At 41.9% G+C, this 20,429-nt stretch overlaps 1 protein-coding gene across 4 annotated transcripts in view; it reads right to left on the bottom strand.

Annotated features, from left to right (window-relative positions):
• LYST (lysosomal trafficking regulator) overlaps positions 1-20,429 on the bottom strand; it is a 710,683-nt gene that overhangs the window by 369,719 nt on the left and 320,535 nt on the right. For all 4 annotated transcript variants that reach the window (XM_063443375.1, XM_063443377.1, XM_063443378.1 and 1 more), the window contains exons 26-27: positions 18,398-18,564; positions 6,313-6,465 (exon numbers count right to left, since the gene is read on the bottom strand). In XM_063443375.1, coding sequence (XP_063299445.1) covers positions 6,313-6,465; positions 18,398-18,564 — 320 coding nt within the window. The remainder of the gene's footprint in view (positions 1-6,312; positions 6,466-18,397; positions 18,565-20,429) is intronic.

Raw genomic sequence — 20,429 nt, 5'->3', positions numbered from 1 at the left:
CCCAAACTGGATAGAAAATAGCACTCCGAACTGGAACCTCACAAATAGCTGCTAGCAGACGAACAGGAAAAGCAGACAATCAGCTTACACTCCTGGCAATCAGTCTCTATCAGCATACAGTGAATCCCCCCAAGAACGAGACAAGGCTCCGTGTTGAGGGTCAAACAGAGGTCTGAGGTCTGGAACACCCAGCCTGCTTTTTATTACAGTTGTGCACATACAGGACACACCCAGGGGGAGGCATAAAACAACCAATCAAGTAACAGTACAACCCACACATCCCCTCCCCTCAGATAAGCAATTAACATAATTATTACATACAGTAAAAATACAGTTTCCACACATACTCGGTAACTTTAAAACCATACATCACATTCACATTAAAATACATATCCACAATCAATCCATTCAGGGGAACAACATATTAAAAAAATGGGATGAATCAGACCAGCGGTTCAAAAGTTAGTAAAGTATCTTTTAAAACCCCTGTCAGCATGGCTTTCCAGTTTAGACCGGTTTTACAGAGTCTTCTCTCCTGGAGACACAATGGAGAAGTAACCCAATTACCTCCCAGTACAGACACAGACTCCATTGAGCACATGGGGAAACAAAGACAGTAAAACACTTTAAAATACATAAAGTCCCCTTTTACAAATAACACACAGACATTTCTCATATCCCCAGATAGCTGGGATCTGGGCGCACAAAACTACTGAATAGCGTGCAGATCCTATTCACACAGTTCAATTGCCATGGAGCTAAAGTCTTTCCCATAGTCTTTCATTATATGAATAGGCTCCATGGCATAGCTATCTGGGGTATCACCGCTCACACAGGGCAAGTACCGAATGGCCCCACTGTATTTAAAGGGCCAGAATGAGTGACATGCACTCTGTTAGGGCCGAATCCAGTTTTTAAAGGGCCCAATCTCCCAGGGACCATAATCACATGGCAAGAGGCTGGCAAGCAGTCCTCTCCAGGCCCAAGTGGTGAAGGGCACTTCGTCACACATCTTCCCTTTTGGGGGAAGACTAAACAGGTACCTGACCTTCTGCCGGTCAGTACCTAGGTTAGTCGGGCAGCCCACCCACAGTAAACAGTTCACAGAGTAACCCCCCCCCCACAATAAATGGTACTGGCCTGTAGGTTCCAGGTTGTAGTGGGACAGTTCAGCCTCCTCGGTCTCCCTGGCGCAGCTAGGAAGACAGCTGGGGTTACTTGGGGGGCAGAGGCCAGCAGCGCTCTGCTCTGCTGCCAGCTCTTCCGCTGGGTTAGCCTGCGGTAAATCAGGCTTTGGACCAGGGAAAAAGGGAGGGCAGAGGCTAGCAACACTCTGCCCGGATGCCAGCTCTTCAGCTGGAGGGGGGTCAGTGGGTATCGTAGGCTCATCCACTGCCCCAGGACCCGGTCGGGATGTAGCAGGGGAGGGGAAGGCTTGCTTACCTCCTCCTGGTATCCCTGCGGGGAAGGTTGGGGATCTGGACCGCCCGTCGAGCATCCCTGTAGGACTGGCACAGAGACTGAGGTCCCATCTGTGCCAGTGTGGTTAGGGTTGTTTCCCCCCTCACCCGGTATCTCCTGCTGCGGTGGGAGGGGGAGGCCGGCTGCCCCCACTCCCCAGGACGCTGGTTGCTGTAAGGTGGAGGGATCCACCATCACCTCCTCCTGGAACTCAGGCTGCTGCTGGGAAGAGAGACCGGTTGTCTCCTCTACCTGTGAGATGCACTGCTGCTGGGGATCTGGGCCGGGTACCCAGCATCCCTGTAGGGCCGGTGGAGAGACCTCGGTCCCATCTCCATCTGCCATCTGTGTGTGTCTCCAGGACAAATCTATGAGGTCCACTACCTCAGGTACCTCTGGCTGGTGGAGGAGAGGGAGGCCGGTTGCCTCCACTCCCCAGGACGCTGGTTGCTGTAAGGTGGAGGGATCCACCATCACCTCCTCCTGGAAATCAGGCAGCCCGGTCGCTGGGGGAAAGGACCGACCATCCCTACCCCCTGTGCTGTATGTGCACAGACCACGGTCCCATCTGCACAGTTGTGGGGCTTACTGTCTCCCCCTGGTACATTAAGCTGCCGCTGGGGAGAGGGGGTAACCAGCTCCTCTCCCATACATACTTCCAGCCGCGGGGGAGGGAGACCGACCAATACAGAGTCCTGCTGCTGGGGAAAGGAGACTGGGCTCTCTATTCCCGGTAGGACACTCTGCCGCTGGGGAATGGAGACTGGGCTCCCAATTCCCTGTATATCACACTGCCGCTGGGGATCTGAGCCGACCGCCAAGCATCCCTGTAGCTCACCTTGCCGCTGGGAAGGGAGGATGCTGCTCTCCTCTCCCTGCAAGGTACACTGCTGCTGGGGGACAGGACCACTTGTCTCTGCCCCCTGTAACTCAGCCTGCCGCTGGGGAATGGAGCTTGGGCTCCCAATTCCCTGCAATACCAGTGGAGATACCTTGGTCCCATCTCCACCTGCCGACTGGGGTTCCTCCAAGTAAATCTCAACAATATCTTCCCAGCTGAATGGGTCTGGAACTGGATCTGTCACCTTGCTGTCCTGCTGAATCTTCTCAATGGAGTGGAAGAGACCTCGGTAGTCCTGCTCCAGTTCCCACTCCATGGTTGCTAGGTAAAGCAGGTCTTGCCCTACCTCATGGGGGTCATCCCAGTCATGCCTAGCCTCCCTTGTGTAGAAAATGTCCTGAAGTCTGGTCTGCGCAGGGCTCCCGAAGTCCGTCTCTGCAAAGGACTCCCATAACAAGCTAGGACCATCAAACACCTCTCCCTCTGGCTTGTCATGCTCGGCTGTCCAGGGTATATACTGTGCCATATACCACCAGAGTGCCTGGTAGGCATCTTCCAGCCAAATCTCCTGCCATACTCGGAGCTCCAATTCCTTCACCCATTCCTCCAGGGGCTGCTCTCCCAGGAAGGGCATCCGCAGGGCCACTTGCTTCTGCAACCGCTGCTCTTCACTGGGGAGACTCTCACCCCGCTGGTATTGTACATTATCCAGGGCCTGGTACCAGATGCTTTTCCTTAATGCATCCCGGCGATCCAGGTCCTCCTCCTCGTATAACACTGCTGGTTCCAAGTAAAACATCCCCACAATGCATCCTGGCTTCCTCCCTTCTGCCCTGGAGATAATTGGAGAAGTAATCCAATTATCTCCCAGGTCAAAGACAAAACTCCATTACATATGTGGGGACCTAAATACAGGATTATGTTTTAAAATATATAAAGTCACTTTTATTACACCAAACACAGACATGTTACACATCCCCAGATAGCTCAGGTCTGGGTGCACATTATTAGGTGAATGGCACCCAGACCACACAATTACAGTTTAATCGCCATGGAGCTAAAGTCTTTCCCATAGTCTTTCATTATATGAATAGGCTCCCTGGCATAGCTATCTGGGGTATCACCGCTCACACAGGGCAAGTACCGAATGGCCCCACTGTATTTAAAGGGCCAGAATGAGTGACATGCACTCTGTTAGGGCCGAATCCTGTTTTTAAAGGGCCCAATCTCCCAGGGACCATAATCACATGGCAGGAGGCGAGCAAGCAGTCCCCTCCAGGAAACTGGGGCAGACTCTGGTGCAGGGTCCAGTCCGCTACAATGTCCTCACCCTGGGTCTCCGGTATCCCCCTTATTCGCAGATTATTTCTGCGTCCCCTATTGTCGAGGTCGTCTATATGTCGTTGCGTAATGCCCAGTTTTGAATGTGTGAGTCCAGGGTTGTTGAGATATTAGTCATTTGTGCTTGTAACACATATTTTTCCTCTTCTAGGTCTGTGACCCGTAAATTAAGTTGCTGGACGTCCGTGCCCATCTCCTCTATCTTGGATTGGAAGTAGGCTTCAATTTTGCCCAGCATGTGTTGAATATCAGCCTTTGAGGGTAAGTTTTTTATCAGTTGCCGAATGTCTGTTTCGTCATTTTTATCTGCTGGTTGTGAGCATTCCGAGTAGCAGGGGCTACGGGGTTGAGAACCCGAGGATGATTCCATATCGGCCATACTCGAGACCGCAGCTGCGGCCTCAGTCGACCTGTCAGGGTTTTCTGGGTTTGAAATAGCAGGTTAAAAATCCTGATTTCGCTGTAGGCATCTTCCCTGGATGTCCCTGAGAGTTGGGATGTTTTTTTAGGGTTGCCCATGATTTGTAGTTTTCTCCGATTGCGATAGATTGCAGTCAGGTCAGGAGTAGCTTGTTTAATGTGCGTCCATTAAGATCGGCGGTTAGCCACGCCTCTCGAGCTGGGATCTTTTGTGTTGTTTCTAAGGCTGCAATCTGTTGATAGAGGGCAGTCAGTTCTCTTTGCATTTCTTTTTGGTGGCGATTCGGATGATCAAACCCCGAACAACACTTATGTGCTTCCCATATCGAAATGGGTGATGTGTCTGTTTTTCCGTTGTCTTGGAAGTAGGTCCTGTGATATCTGTTCCCGAGTATCCGGATCCAGAAGCAATGCTTCATTGAGTCTCCACGTCCATCTGGTCGGCTGAAAAAGAGGATTCTGTTTCAATGCTAACCGTGCCGTGGTCTGACCATGTTGATGGTTCAATTTTGGCTATTTGTCTGATGAGGATGTAATCAATACGGGAGTAGTGGTTGTGTAGTGCTGAGTAGTATGTGTAGTCCTTCACGGTTGGGTTAAGGGTTCTCCAACAGTCCACTAGGCCTGTGTCGTTCAGTGATCGTCTAATTGAGTGAATGCTAAGTTGAGGTATGCTGCTATGACCCGTTGACAAGTCCAATGTAGAGTCCAGAGGGACTTTAAAGTCACCCCCCCAGTATGAGGGTGCATTCCGAGAAGTCTTGTAATCTAGCCAGTGTGTTCCTGAGGAATTGTGTCTGTCTTCTGTTGGGTACATAGATGGAAGTGAATGTATATGTCTTGCCTAGTATAATTCCCTTCGGAATAAGGACCGGCCCTGCAAGTCGCTTTCAATGTCTATCTCTTGGAATTCCAAGTTCGCAGCTAGGAGGATAGCCACTCCGGTCTTGCGATGTGTTAGGAGATTGCAAAAATAGTTCTTCGGGTAGGTTTTATCTTGAAACACGCAGGTTTGTTGAATAAATCAAAATGGTTCAAAGGTATTTGGAGTTGAGCAGGTTTCTCTGTATGAGCGAGGATCAAAAGTTATGTCAGATTCAGAACAACAACTTCTATCACTGTGTATCATCTCACAATGATAGATGTTGTTGTTCTGAATCTGACATCACTTTTGATCCTTGCTCATGCAGAGAAACCTGCTCAACAGCACACTGCAGTGGTTTGGTGCTTGGAGTATTCTGTTATACAGAAGAACCCATTAAAAATAATACATTATGTTAAAGTGACTATACCTGTAGAGCTTCTTATAATGATAGATATATTATAATAAGCTTATGGTTAATGTTTTGGAATGTCTTTTTTCATGATACACACAAAACAAAGTAGGGATTATGAGCCAGATTTTTTTGTCATAAAATTGTTAAAACCGCTGCCACCACAACTTCCATTTATCAGCTATTTGCCTTGTCAACTGATGGGAACATACATTGTGTTTCTGTATGCAAAACAGATGCCTATGACATCTTGCAATTTTGACCTAATGTTATACTCTTGCATAGTTAGTGGCTTATTTGGCTCCTGTCAGGTAGCAGTTCCAAGAAGGGATTTAACTTACTAAAAACTTAAAGGAACACTATAGTCACCTAAATTACTTTAGCTAAATAAAGCCGTTTTAAGTGTATAGATCATTCCCCTGCAATTTCACTGCTCAATTTACTGTCATCTAGGAGTTAAATCACTTTGTTTCTGTTTATGCAGCCCTAGCCACACCTCCCCTGGCTATGATTGACAGAGCCTGCATGAAAAAAAAAACTGGTTTCACTTTCAAACAGATGTAATTTACCTTAAATAATTGTATCTCAATCTCTAAATTGAACTTTAATCACATACAGGGGGCTCTTGCAGGGTCTAGCAGGGGATAAGAAAATCTTAATTAAACAGAACTTGCAATAAAGAAAGCCTAAATAGGGCTCTCTTTACAGGAAGTGTTTATGGAAGGCTGTGCAAGTCACATGCAGGGAGATGTGACTAGGGTTCATAAACAAAGGGATTTAACTCCTAAACGGCAGATGATTGAGCAGTGAGGCTGCAGGGGCATGTTATATACACCACAACTGCTTCATTAAGCTAAAGTTGTTCAGGTGACTATAGTGTCCCTTTAAGATACAGTGAATAAACATATCAGTATTTGCTGTTAACTGTATGATTTGCTAATTATGTCACATTTACATCGTTGCTTAACTACTCACCGGCAATACTTTTTCTTTTTGGATATTTGGCATGATGAGGAGTAGAGACAAAACTGAATGAACTTGCAAGACTTTGAGAATCTTGGTTTGCTGTTGTCTTCATGAAGTCTATGGCTGACTGCAAAACTTTAAATTGCAGTAAAACTGCCAAATCTGCAATGAAAAAAAGAAAACAAATATAGTATCTTACTGATAAAATGTATTAAAATCAAAGTAGGATCAGAGCTAAAAAATGCCACAACTTTGGGAATATTTGGTAAATAGGCAGCACACCTATACACAGGGGAGTACCCTCTAAACCCATGTAGGTAGTTAGAACAGACAAAAAACAAAAGGAAAGGGTGCACCTTTAATACAGAAGATTATATATAAAATAAATGCATAAAATAGTTACAAATAAAGTCCAGGATAATAGTCCACAGTAAGTAAGGGGAAATCCTGTAGAGCAGCAGTAGTTCGTCTCAGATGTAGGCTTGTGTTTTCAGTACGTCATATGGGAAGAAGAACAGAAAAAGAAAGGAGATCCAATCGTACAGTAGGTATATATGGGTATATACATAAAAAAAAAAGTGTGTAAGAATTACTCACAATTTCCAGAGCTAAAATCCAGCTCTGGCATGAAGTGGAATGATCCCCACTCAAGGATATATGGAGTAACAGCTCAGTAGTCCAACGGTGGTTCCAGCCAAGAATAAAAAAAATATATAAAATATATAGTGCTCACTGCTATAACTGGAGTATAAATAAAAGAAAAGAAAATATACTCACAATATATTGAGCAGGCTTATGCTGCTCGGTGTATAACGTTTGGGTGGTATAATCCCCACCTAAGGATTCTTTTGGTGTTTTGTTAGGATGATGAAATCCAGAAAAAGTCAGGCTTGAAAATGAAATAAAGTAAAAGTAAAAAAGGAAAGTGGCAACTAAAATATGTAAACGTACGGACGAGACTATCAAATCAAAAACCACTTATTTTAAATCATTCATTACACAAAGAACATACCCTATAAAAAATGTTATTCACTGCAACACAAAGAACGTTATTTATCTATTAGAATGTCCATGTGGCCTTCAATATGTCAGAATGACTACTAGGGAATTAAAAACCAGATTGGCAGAACACTGCCGAAACATCCTAAAAGGTTATGAAAACCACTCAGTATCTAAGCATTTTTTTTTAAAACACAGAAAAAACCCTACACTTCTTAAATGCATAGGTATAGATACTTGCAGTGTCCCTTGGAGAGGTGGTGATATTAAAAAAAATCCTACGGAGCAAAGAGATGGAATGTGCTTTTAATTTAAAGACTCTTGCCCCACAGGGTCTCAATATAGATTTTTTTTTTTTTAAATTCTTTATTTTTGCAGTGCAAAAGAGATAACACGCATACGGTACCCCAAAGGCAATCCATATGCTTTTACATAACATTTTTCAGCATTCAGGAGTATGTTAGTACTTGCACATTTTTATAGTTAGTCCGCATTTATACTAGTTTAGTCGCAAGATTTTGTGAGTGCAGAGTATAACAGACAAGCTTACAGTGACATTACACATGGGTGTATACAAGAATATACAAGAGTAGGTATAATAAGGTTGAGAAATGTCAAAATACTGCACTTTTTATAATAACAAAAAAAATGAAATGGTAAAGTGAAGACTTGTCAGGGAAGAGAGAGTAAAATAAATCAATCAGCAGGCTGCTCTAGCTGACAATATGATTATATGTTAACATGTTAACACCACCGGGTAGACAACAGTGTGAGAGAGATCATGAGGCAAATAACATTGAAGCATAAGGCACACATTTTAGAAAGAGCTCTTAAGCAATAGAAGTTAAAACAGAACATGTGTGAGGTGTCCCTGTGGTAGATCACCCTATGCCACAAGCAGGGCAAATTCTGCCTGTCAGAGTCTCGTCAGGACTGCTATGTGACCCCTCCACCAGACTGCTGTACCGAATCTGTTTACCAACATACTGCCTTAGGTGGGGTATGTCTTCTTTCTGAGTTACTCCACAACTCCAGCTCCAGGCCTTAGTGAGGGCTTGTGCTTTGTGTCCGTTGACCTGCCTTCTCCAAGAGGCTGAATCTGGAGCCCACTGGATCTCTGTGGCTCGGTTTCTCCCAGGGGTATATGGCTGGCTGCCTGAATGTCCCTCCTTGCGGGTCCTCCGCTCAGAAATAAAGTGAGGAGCTGGGTTCGCTGGTGTGATCGTTAGTGCGGCAAGAGATGTGAGTGCCTGACAGGCTTCAGCCCCCAAAGGAGGGTGATGGTCTGCTACGGGTGCGAGCTGTAGTGGGTCCGTTGGCTTAGCAGGGTTGTGAAAAGTGCACTCATGACTTTGCTTCAAATTGCTGCCTCCCGACTAGACTGCCCAGCCGATGCTCCGCTGTTACCGCCTGTTCTTCAGCTTATAGTAGGCGCGGCGGCCATCTTGTGTTTTGCCATGCGGTTTTCAGGTTTATCTTTCCGCCGCACATATGCCTTAAATGCTCGCTGCGTCCCCGGTGGGGTCCGGGATAACCCCCCCGGCCCACAGGGGGGGGGGGAGTACGGGGCCCTCGTTAGGCGCGTGGGGGGTCCCGCCGGACTAAGCCCGGGGGATCGGCCGTTTCCCCCGCCAGAGCCTCACAGCAGGCCGCAATCCCACTCGCCGATCGGTTAGCATCGCCGGCAGGACGGGAGCTGACTGTTGCACTGAGGTTGTCGTTCAGGTCTCCTCTACTGTCCTGCCTTAGCTGGATGTTTGTCAGGTAAGATAATTTGATTTTAATGCCGTTTATGCAGGATTCGTCCAGGAGCCGAGGTGCTCCACGTCCGTCCAGCTTGGCGGTCAGGCCCCGCCCCCCCCTCAATATAGATTTTGATCTTTTTAATTTCCTATAAGTCCCTTTTTCCAGACCTTTTTACTTGCTTTTATATGTCATATGTTTATATTTTATTTTATCTCTGATTTTAATTTCAATTATTTTTATGTTAATACTTATATTTACTTTTTTACTTTTATTTTCATTTTTATGTTTATTTTAATTCTTCTAATTTTTGTACTCATTGTAAACTGTATCCAAAAAAAAATGTATACACTGCATATTATATATATATATATATATATATATATATATATATATATATATATATATATATATATATATACATATATTTACTTTGTAGTCGGGGCAATATAGCCGTACACAGAAATCTAGCATATAATAACCATAACATCAATGAGTTGGAAAAAGTCAGTTGTGGTGTGCCGGAACCGACAAAGCAGTAGGCCTGTAATAAAAGTGGGCCTACCTTAGAGGGTGTTTATGAATAGAGGGAGTGGTGGGTGGGGTGACTCGCCAGACCAGTAACGATAAGGTGGGAGTGGTTTGGCAGCCGTTTTAAAGGGAATTCAACCCCTCCCACAACTACAGGCCAAGCCTTCAAATTTGTAGTCGGGGCAATATAGCCGTATACAGAAATCTAGTATATAATAACCATAACATCAATGAGTTGGAACCAGTCGGTTGTGGTGTGCCGGAACCGACAAAGCAGTAGGCCTGTAATAAAAGTGGGCAAAAATGAAATACCATAAGACGTAATACGGTAACCAACTTCTTTCTTTATTTAGATAAGTCACAGAAAGCTTGTCTTAATTCTTTAACGGGATTAGGTATGTAGAGTGTGTAAGCTGAGGATTTTCAGCGTCCCATTGTCTTGATAATGTGCGGGGGTTTGTGATTAGCAGATGCTGTAGATGCTGCCCCGATTCGGAAAGAATGACCTGAGAAATGATTGGGGTTTAGGCCGAGCCTAGTCAATAGTAGACGTACATAAAGCATAAACTTTGTTGTAGTCAGAATGTTACCATGCAGTTCGAGCAAAGGTTGTAAAGGTTGTTTGTGGAGTGAAAGAAGATAAGTGTCAAAAACTTGTACAGGGCACCATTTATTATGAGTAGGATACAAGGGGATTGTAATAGTATGACCTATGGCGCTGGTTTTGATTGTTTAAAATTAGTAGGTAATGGTCGTTATGTTTTTGCAAGTCCATAGTTCTTAAGTAGTCAGGGGTTGTAATGGTCTTAGTCGTGAATTTGTTGGGTCGGAGGAACTCATAAAAGGCTAAATATATAGCTGTCTTTGTTATCGTATTAGTTATGGGCTTGAAAGGAGAATATCTAATAAATTGATTAATGAATTGAATATGTTGTTGTCTTTGTGAGGGGACATGTGCGTCCAATTTTTAATGCCTTTAAGTACGGTCTTAATTTGATATGAGGACAGGAAACCTGTAGCGTTGGGTTGTTGGATAAGCATGTAATGTTGAATGCCAGTAAGGTACCGTTTTATCGTGTTAAATTATAGTTTAAGGTTAATGTGTCAAAAGGAAGTGAAACCCAATATTGATTCTAACAGGAACATGTCACGGATGTGGAATTCAGTGATTAATTTCTTGAATATGTGACAAGCCCTATCATATGTGTTTCTAGTGTTTACTGAAAGTGCGAGGTGAGAAATGTGACGTGCGTGATCTAACAAAGCTTTTAATCCATTATCATGTCTTGGAAAAGTGGGACTGGAGTTGCCACTCTGGAGGCGGTGGGTAGTGTTGTTAAGTAATCCTGAAAACGAAATCGAGACAAGTGATCAGCACCGGTGTTTGTGTACCCTGGTGTTTACTTAACCAGGCTTCCCCCGCTGCTTGAGTGATAGCTGTAATGGTATGAGGGAGTTGAGACTTGGGGTAGCTGAGATGTGAGTTGCAGAGAAGTCTATGATCAGTTACAGTGTGAGGGAAGATTCCCTGTGACAATCCCAATGGGATTGTGCCATGCTGTAAATGGTGTAGATCGGAGAGGCCCAGGTAGAAATATTTCTGCCATTTCTTGGGCCATGAGTGTAATGCCAGCAGTTGGATGCTGCTGTGATGACTGCAAGTTAGGGCATTCTAGATTCCCCCAAAAGTGTATGGCAATACCTGTACGGAAGGCCTTCAAATCGGAGATTAGGAAATCAACTAAATGTCTGGAAGGGTGATGAGTTAGAAAGTACTGGAAATGCAAAATGTTTACAGACGTGAAATAAGGTTTAGGGTACATTTATTGGGACACATGGTTTTCCATGTGCCCTGACATATTGAGAACATATCTGCAACACTCTGCATGCACTGAAACTACATGTGCCAACATGGAAATTGTTGCAAATCTGGGATTTGCCAAAGAGAATGAGACAACCCAATTTGTCTCTGGTAGTTCTCTACGCACTACCAGAGGTGCTAGAGCCTGAAACGTGATTGTCCGCTGTGTTGGGACAAAATTGTTGTGGGACTAGCAACATCTTCTCCAAGTGAAAGTGTGTTGACTCTAGCTCGAGTGTTAGGTAGAGAGATATCCTTACCACCTGCTTGATACATACTAAAATGAAGATAGCCATTATTATATGAACCCACAGTGTGCTAGTACTGGCTTGCTAGCTAAAGCTGCATTGCGAAACAATTAATCCTTTGTTTGGTGACAAAAGATGCTAGTTGCCAAGTGGCTTGAGAGGCTCTCTCTATGCAATGGCGCGAGGGGATTTTGTGGCCACCAAACGTAGTGGCAGGATCTTGGCCTTTCGGTGACTGTAACCAGAAAAAAGGTGAAGAGAGTGACCGGTGAGGCCCTCTCTATATACCATGCGAGGTGGCTATCTCACGAGTGGCCCGATGGGTGTCTGCCTCTGAGCGTTGAGGCGGAGTGTTGGCCTCGCGGGACCACTATACGACAGGCGTAGATGCCAAGAAAGGAGAATACCTGTTGGAAACCTATAGTCTCTAATTGCCAGTACGCTAAGGATATACCCAGGGGGAAACAGAAAATGTATGTATATACCACATGAGCAGGTGTATGTACCTGGTAGTATCATTAGATACCCTTACTGGTCGTAAGGGTTATTAATACCTGTATCCCGGACGGGTAAAACAATATATGAAAATTGAATATAGACATTTAAAAGCGTATACCCATATGTGTGTTATGCAAGTTTAATAGAGCAAAGTGCTCCGTCCCAATGTTTATTGTATGCTTGTAATGTCCCTGTTTGAAGGAAATTAACTGGTCGGGAGTGTTATATCATGTGTGATATGGAATACAACTGTACCCCGAAACATGAGTGTAGTGAACCATGACTGGCAGCTGAATAACCTAATATGTGAAAATATGTGATTGGAAAGACTTATATTTAAGTGTGCAACCATGCAAATATACTGTATTAGACTCTGGAATCCTGCATAGTGCTTTAAATAGTATGTGCATTCTTGGGTAAATGTATACGTATTGTCAGTAAATGTAACTAAATACCTATGTAGGCAGGTATTCCGGAATGATTATATCATAGCAAGCATGAGTTGTAAGGAAGTGTTATTGTGCAATTATCATTATAGTGGGAATGTTATGAGGGGAATAATAATATGTCTGAAAAACCTGTAGTATACCGTTTGACAGATAGGAGTCAGTATAAAAGTGAAAATGCTGTAGTTAGTTTGTTTGCTTATGAAGTGAAATAAAGTCTGAGAAGCCTGTGGTATACCGATTGACCGGTAGGGGTCAGCATGTAGGGTAAAAAGCCGTGGTTCGTTGGTTTGTACATGCATTGCAATCATGTCTGAGAAGCCTGTAGTACACCAAATGACCGGTAGGGTTCAATGTGTAGGCGCAGATGCAGTGGTTCGTGGTTTGTACATGAAATGCGATAAAGTCTGAGAAGCCTGTAGTACACTGAATAACCGGTAGGTGTCAATGAGTAGGTGAAAATGCAGTGGTTTATTGGTTTGTACATGAAAAGCAAAAACGTCTAAGAAGCCTGTAGTACACCGAATGATCGATAGGGGTCAGTGTATAGGTGAAAAATTAAGTGGTTTGTTGGTTTGTGCATGAAATGAAATGGGTGGGTACTGGTGGGCTAGCTAAATATCAAGAGGTGAAACAATTATGCTTTTGAGCATGACAGATGAGTCCCTGCTAGTTGCCAAGCGTCTTGAGAGGCGCTATCTATGCATGGGCCCGAGGGGAAGTTTGAGGCCACCGAACATTGTGGCCTCTCCGTGTCAATTAAAGCATAAGAAAGAATGGGAGTGACAGGTGAGGCCCTCTCTTTGCATTGTTGCGAGGCGGCCAGCTATGATTTGGCCCGAGGGGCGTAGTACCTCTGAGTATGAGGATGGGGATGTTGGCCTCGCGGGACCACTAGCCTATGGATTAAGACCAGAAAAGTTTACCTAATTGGGCCACATAACCTAGGACCAGTACCCCTTAAAACATAGAAAGTAATGGGTTCTGGCGTAGTACCTGATATGTGAGTCAGGCCGAGTTGTCAATGAAGAGGTAAACAGTGACTGTAATAGTATCGAGTAGTTGACCTGTGGGCATGATGATATATAAATTCTGAATATAAGGTAGTAGTTTGGCCAGATTGTAGGCCCTAAAACCAGAACCTACCCGACACTCTGCAGAGGGGATTTAACTGAGAGAAAGGTGACTGCTTCCTTGCTTGTAAAAGCTACCGTCCAATGAATAATAACCTAGAAGAGTAAATTACGCACTTAACTAATTTCATATGTATTGTATGCCTTTACATGAATCATAATTAAATTCCAACCAACCTAGAAAGAAAATATAATTGATACGGGTGTCAGAATTCACAAATCCTAGTACGAATCCCTGGTAAGAAAACCTGATGGGAAAAGGTCAGGAAAATCAGGACACCACTCTAGGTTTAAACGTATGGTAGAATTATAAGTGACTGTAATACCGTTTGTGACCAGTTGGGGCAAAATTCCCCTGGAGTACTGGTTGAAATTTGTGCTTATTCGTGAGTAGTTGTAATGAAAATGAATGAACCTGATGGAGTATTGATACATACGAATGGATACATTTTAATTGTAATTTGAACCGAAAAGGAAATGTTATGTATATAACCGAATGATAGCGTTGGTTAGTTTAAGTAATATGAAACATATGCGAGTGGCTAAGGGAATTTAGCCAAACGGTGTACTGTATGAAACGAAAAGTACCGAACGCTGGTTGAAACGAAGGGGGCTCTGCTGTGTAAAGCTGGGAAGTTTGCAGTGGTTGCTTTACGGCAGGCCTAACTTACGGTTTATTCAGCGTCAAGTAACGAATGGGCTGTGTGGACGCCGGCGACGGGAAGGATAGCCAGGGGAGCACCGGACCAGGAGACCATGAGGAAACAGGTAAAAAAATCCAAAATGGCGGTCTGAACCGGAAGTAAACGTTTCAGACTCGCCAGACCAGTAACTGTATAATGGGCTTTCTTTCAATTTTATTATATGGCGGGTTTCTTTTCCCCTTTGGGGATTCGATCCCATGGCCCATCTGTGTATATTGAAAGCATGCTGCCAGCTCGTCTAAGCCTAACCCTTTGGTGATGCGGCGTTGGATTTGTTCCGGCCCTTCTCGCATGCGTTCCACGAATGTGTGACACATGCGTTTCATTCAAACCACGTGACGCGGAAGTGTTTTTAGCCGTGCGTCACGTGATTTTTTTTTCTTATATTGATTTAAATACACCAGCACTTCGTTTTTTAAACTAATATACATATATATATATATATATATATATATATATATATATATATATATATATATATATATATATATGTCTATATGTGATTTATACTAATGTTATACTATTTTGATATGTATTTTAAAAATCAAAGTTATAATGACATAATTTTGGCGGGAATTTTGAATTCCAATGCATTTAAGGCATCCTATGTAAAGCATTGTAAGTCAGGTTAATGTTTTCACTATACTCTACTCGAAGAAGCCTATTGTAGGCTAAACGCTTTTAGAGATTGTTTTAAATATTTTATATTGTTATCAAAAAGGAATTTTGGCCCTAAATATTTTAGTTGCCATTTTCCTTTTTTACTTTTACTTTATTTTATTTTCAAGCCTGACTTTTTCTGGATTTCCTCATCCTAACAAAACACCAAAAAAATCCTTAAGTGGGGATTATACAACCAAACGTTATACACCGAGCAGCATAAGCCTGCTCAATATATTGTGAGTATATTTTCTTTTCTTTTATTTATACTCCAGTTATAGCAGTGAGCACTATATATTTTATATATTTTTTTATTCTCGGCTGGAACCACTGTTGGACTACTGAGCTGTTACTCCATATATCCTTGAGTGGGGATCATTCCACTTCACGCACTTCATACCAGAGCTGGATTTTAGCTCTGGAAATTGTGAGTAATTCTTACACACTTTTCTTATGTATATACCCATATATACCTACTGTACCATTGGATCTCCTTTCTTTTTCTGTTCTTCTTCCCATATGACGTACTGAAAATACAAGCCTACATCTGAGACGAACTACTGCTGCTCTACAGGATTTCCCCTTACTTACTGTGGACTATTATCCTGGACTTTATTTGTAACTATTTTATGCATTTATTTTATATATAATCTTCTGTATTAAAGGCGCACCCTTTTCTTTTGTTTTTTTGTCTGATAAAATGTATTACGTTATTTTATACAAACACTACAAGAGCTGTACAGTTAACAAAGAGGAAGCTTTAAACCATGATTGAAATACCCTCCCTTTAGTGAACAAACAAAATGAAAATGTAATATGCATGCAATAATAACACTGTAAATACTGATGATTTACTTGAAAAAAAGGTTTGTTTTTACCACAAATGCCTGAAGATCCTGCCAAGCTGCTTATATATAGATGTTAAAACACCCCAGGGCTACACCCATGCAAATACAGAGAACAAAAAAAAAAGCCTATTTGCCTGCGTGCTTCTTAACCTGCCTTTTGTTTCTTATCCCCCTTTCCCCCCCATTGAGTGTCTTACACCTTCCTTCTCCTTTGTGTGTCTTGCTCCCCCAGCCCATGTGTGTGTCTCCTTCTCTCCCAGACCCTTTGTGTCTTTTACTCTTCCCCAGCTCCTTTGTGTTTCATAGCCCATCTATCTCCCTCTATCCCCACTTTGTCTGTTTTTGCTCTTCTCCAGCCCCATCTCTGCCTTTTTCATCACCAGCCCTATGTGCATCTATTCACGCCCACGCCCGCACGTGTACCCCCCTCATGTCCACCTGTGTGCCACTCTCCCCTCCCCCCTTGTCCATTAGTGGTCCTCTCCCCATCCTGTCCCTTAGTGGTCCTCTCCCCATCCTGTCCCTTAGTGGTCACATTCATTGCAACACCCTGATCTCTACTTCTACTTACTTCTTCGTAGAATGCAATTAGGTTAGTTTGACATGACCTATGTTTCATAAAACCATGCTGATTATTGCTAATTACAAAGTTCTCCCCAATGAATTCCAGACTATTATCCATTAATAGCCCTTTAAATATTTCCCCAGTCACAGAAGTTAAGCTCCCAGGTCTATAATTTCCAGGCAAGGATTTTGAACCCTTTTTAAATATAGGAACAACATCTGCCTTCCTCCAATCCTCTGGTACAATACATGAAACAAAATAATCTTGAAAAATTAAATACAATGGTTCACTTATTTCCCCACTTAGCGCCTTAAGTACTTGTGGGTGAATACCGTCAGGCCCCGGAGCTTTATTTACATTAATTTTATTCAACAGCTGTAGCACCTTGTCTCGAGTTATCCAATCACAAGTTATCTGCAATTTGTTTTGCAGCAATTATTTGCATATGTCTTGCCATAGGATCCTCAGTAATATATACTGAAGAAAAATAGTTATTTAATTTTTAGTTTTTTTTTTTTTAGGATTGATGTACTTGAAAAAAACTTTGGGGGTTGGTTTTGCATTATTTGGCTATAAATTTCTCGTTTTCTGGTTTAGCCATTTTAATTGCCTTTTTGCAAGCATTATTGGCTTCCTTATATCTTATACAGGATGCCTGTGATTTGTCCGATTTAAATACTTTAAATGCACTTTTCTTAATTTGAATCTCTTGTTTTACTTCTCTACTAAGCAACATCGGTTTTAATTAGTTTTTCTTATATTTATTACCCAATGGTACATACTGAGAAATGTACCTTTCCAATATTTGTTTGAATAGTTTCCATTTATCCTCCGTGTTTTTATCACTAAGGAGTTTACCCCAGTCGATATGTCGATATGTTGTATAGCTGCCATTTATTTTATTGAAATTGGTTTTAATATACCCCACATGCTTTTGCTTTTTTGAGTTTATTTAAAAAATTACCATATTGTGATCATTATTTCCCAAATGCTCCTCTACTTGAATGTTGGTCAAAAGATCAACATTGTTTGTTATAATGAGATCCAGACAAGCCTCCTTTCTAGTTGGTGCTTGTACCAGTTGTGACATAAAGATGTCATTTAACACATTCAAAAACCCCCTTGCTGAAGTACTAGACACTATCCCAATTTATGTCCGGATAATTAAAATGTCCAATAATTAACGTCTTACCCTGATTTGCAGCTTTCCCAATTTGCTCTTACAGCTGTTCTTCCTCATTCCCCTATGAAAATGCAGTTTAACAAAGGTAACCCTGCTAAATTAAAATTATTTCTAGTTATAACCTGTATGCTTGTTTGCAATTGGTATAGACAGCATTACAAACTGAAATGCCATTATATTTTACATCTGTTGAGCTGTACTGACAGCATGAAACACAGGACTCTCTAAGAGAATAATATACTTCATGCTGATTGATCATCAACCATCCTCTACACTGGGGGGGGGGGGGGGGGGGGATTTGCACAATTCTTTCCATATCTGATTACATTCAATCTTTTGTAGTGTCCATCTATTATATGCATTAGAAAAGCTACATCTCCACCTGCAGTGTTCCTTTAATACATGCATACAGCCTCTGAGAGCAACATTTTAAATTCCTATATATAGGTAAATATTTATTCGCACATTTCCTAAATTAGCATTGCTCCATGGGGGTAGATATCTATATCTATATCTATCTATCTATCTATCTATCTATATATCTATATCTATATCTATATCTATATATATATATATATCTCCTTTGATTTGATGCACAAGAGCTATGCACTATGTACATCAGTTCACAATTAAAATGCATTGTTCTTGAAAATGTTTGGATATATAAAGTCTTACTTTGTATCCTTTGGTTTTTGCTCTCATTGAGATACCCAAGTAATATGATTAGATCTTCAATAATTCGAAAATACTGAGATCCAGAGGAACTGCAGGAATGTATTGTAACAGCAATCAGCAACTGTTGTATATCACAGACAAGTAAAATGTATTCTTCTGAAGGGACACTAGAGGAAAGGAGGAAAATAATTTTAGTGGTACAAAAGCATTGCATTTTCCTTTTATAGATTTTGTACTGTAGTGTAAAACATAAAACTAACTCTGCTTAAGGGTTTCCAACACATTACAAGTCATTCTAAATTGATATCTGGTTGAAAGCCACAGCTTCTATTTTACAGAATTAGAATGTTGGCAGGACATGATTTGTTTACAACTAGCATCACATATAATTTAGAACAATCAAATTAGAAGATTAGCAATACAAGTTCTTGTTCAATTTTTTTTTTTTCAATGTTTAATTTTTATTGTGCATTTTTCATATAGAAATAACTTGTGGGATACAGAAAGAAAGAAGGGTGAGGGTACAGAAAAAAAAAACACAATGTTCATACAATCAGCACTATAGAATCACAAGTATACATCAATAAAGTATTATACACATAGTACAACACAATTGCACATTACAGCACACAGTAGTTGGTAGTATACGAGTATCGGCAAATCATACATGAGATTTAAACGATGGACCCATAGCAAGTACCTTCGCTCAAATTGAGCCATAGTGCAATAAAGGGATCCTTGATGACTCTATTGGAGTGTGTAGGTCGACAGTTGTTTGTGTTAAGTGATATACACTAAATTTATCATTTGTGAGCTGGACGTATGAGTGAATACGGATAGAGATAAGAAATAATGTATTTACAAGATAGAGGGAGAGAAGTAGAGTAAAAATTGAGGGGATGTAGAGGAGGAGGTTGGAAGGTGGGGAGGAAGGTAGGGGAAGATGCGTTGTTATACAGAAGTCACTGGGGCCAGGTAAAACCAAATATATCGTATGTCTGGGTTGTTTTGTTGGTTAAATCAAGTTCATGAATTTGTTGTAGGTGGTGTCCCAAGATTCCCATTGTTCACTGAATTTGGGTGTTATGCTACTCGTGGACCATTCTTTTACATGGCAATAGATGGTGTGAACTTTACTCAGTAGTTCACAAATAGGTGGAACTTTATTACTCTTCCAATGCAATGTTATACAAAGTTTTGCTGCTATTAAAACATGATTGCTGCTCTCGAGGGCAAACGGTGTAGGTCCGGTATTAAATGAAGCAGAAATCCTGCTGGGCTAGGAGAAATATGTGATTCAGAAAGCGATTGTATAATGTTATTCACATAAATCCAGAAAGTGCGGAGTTTCGGGCATTCCCAGAATATGTGTAGAATATAACCATTTTCACTGTTACATCTCCAACATAATGATTGAGTATCGGGATAAATTCTACTCAGTCTGCTGGGAACTAGGTACCATCTCATCAATACTTTGTAATATGCTTCCCAAAGGGTGACGCACTTGGTGGATTTTTTTGTGGATGTTATAGCGTATAACCAGTCTTTAATATGAAATTCTGCTCCTACGTCTTTTTCCCATCTTGTCATGTAGGGTTGTTTATCATCATTGAGGTTCGCTGATTGTGCCAAATAACATGCTGTGAGAAATTTTGGTGGATGACTGGTTTTGGTTGATAAGTAGCACTTGTGGCCAATCATGCTAAGTGTAGATGTGTTCAAATAAATGATTGCAGCAGTATTTAAAATATGTTTAACTCGTAGGTATAGGAAGATATCTCGATGCGGAAGATTATAAGCTGACTGCAAATCAGGGAAGGACCGAAGACCATTGATATCATATAGAGAGAATACATGGGTTAGACCATGTAATGACCAGTGTTGTATTGCCAGGTCTGGGGAAAGCGTTGAAAGAGCACGTAACGGAGCTAGATAGAGTAGTTCTTTATTCGAGCAAAGTTTTGTGCTCCATAATTTCCATGAATTTAACATAAACTTTGTACTCGATAGAAGGGACGGAATGTCATGAAAG

This window comes from Pelobates fuscus, chromosome 2, assembly GCF_036172605.1.
Source record: "Pelobates fuscus isolate aPelFus1 chromosome 2, aPelFus1.pri, whole genome shotgun sequence".
Taxonomy (NCBI): domain Eukaryota; kingdom Metazoa; phylum Chordata; class Amphibia; order Anura; family Pelobatidae; genus Pelobates; species Pelobates fuscus.
The sequence above is the reverse complement of the archived record's forward strand: the minus strand, read 5'-3'. Positions and strand labels throughout refer to the sequence as shown.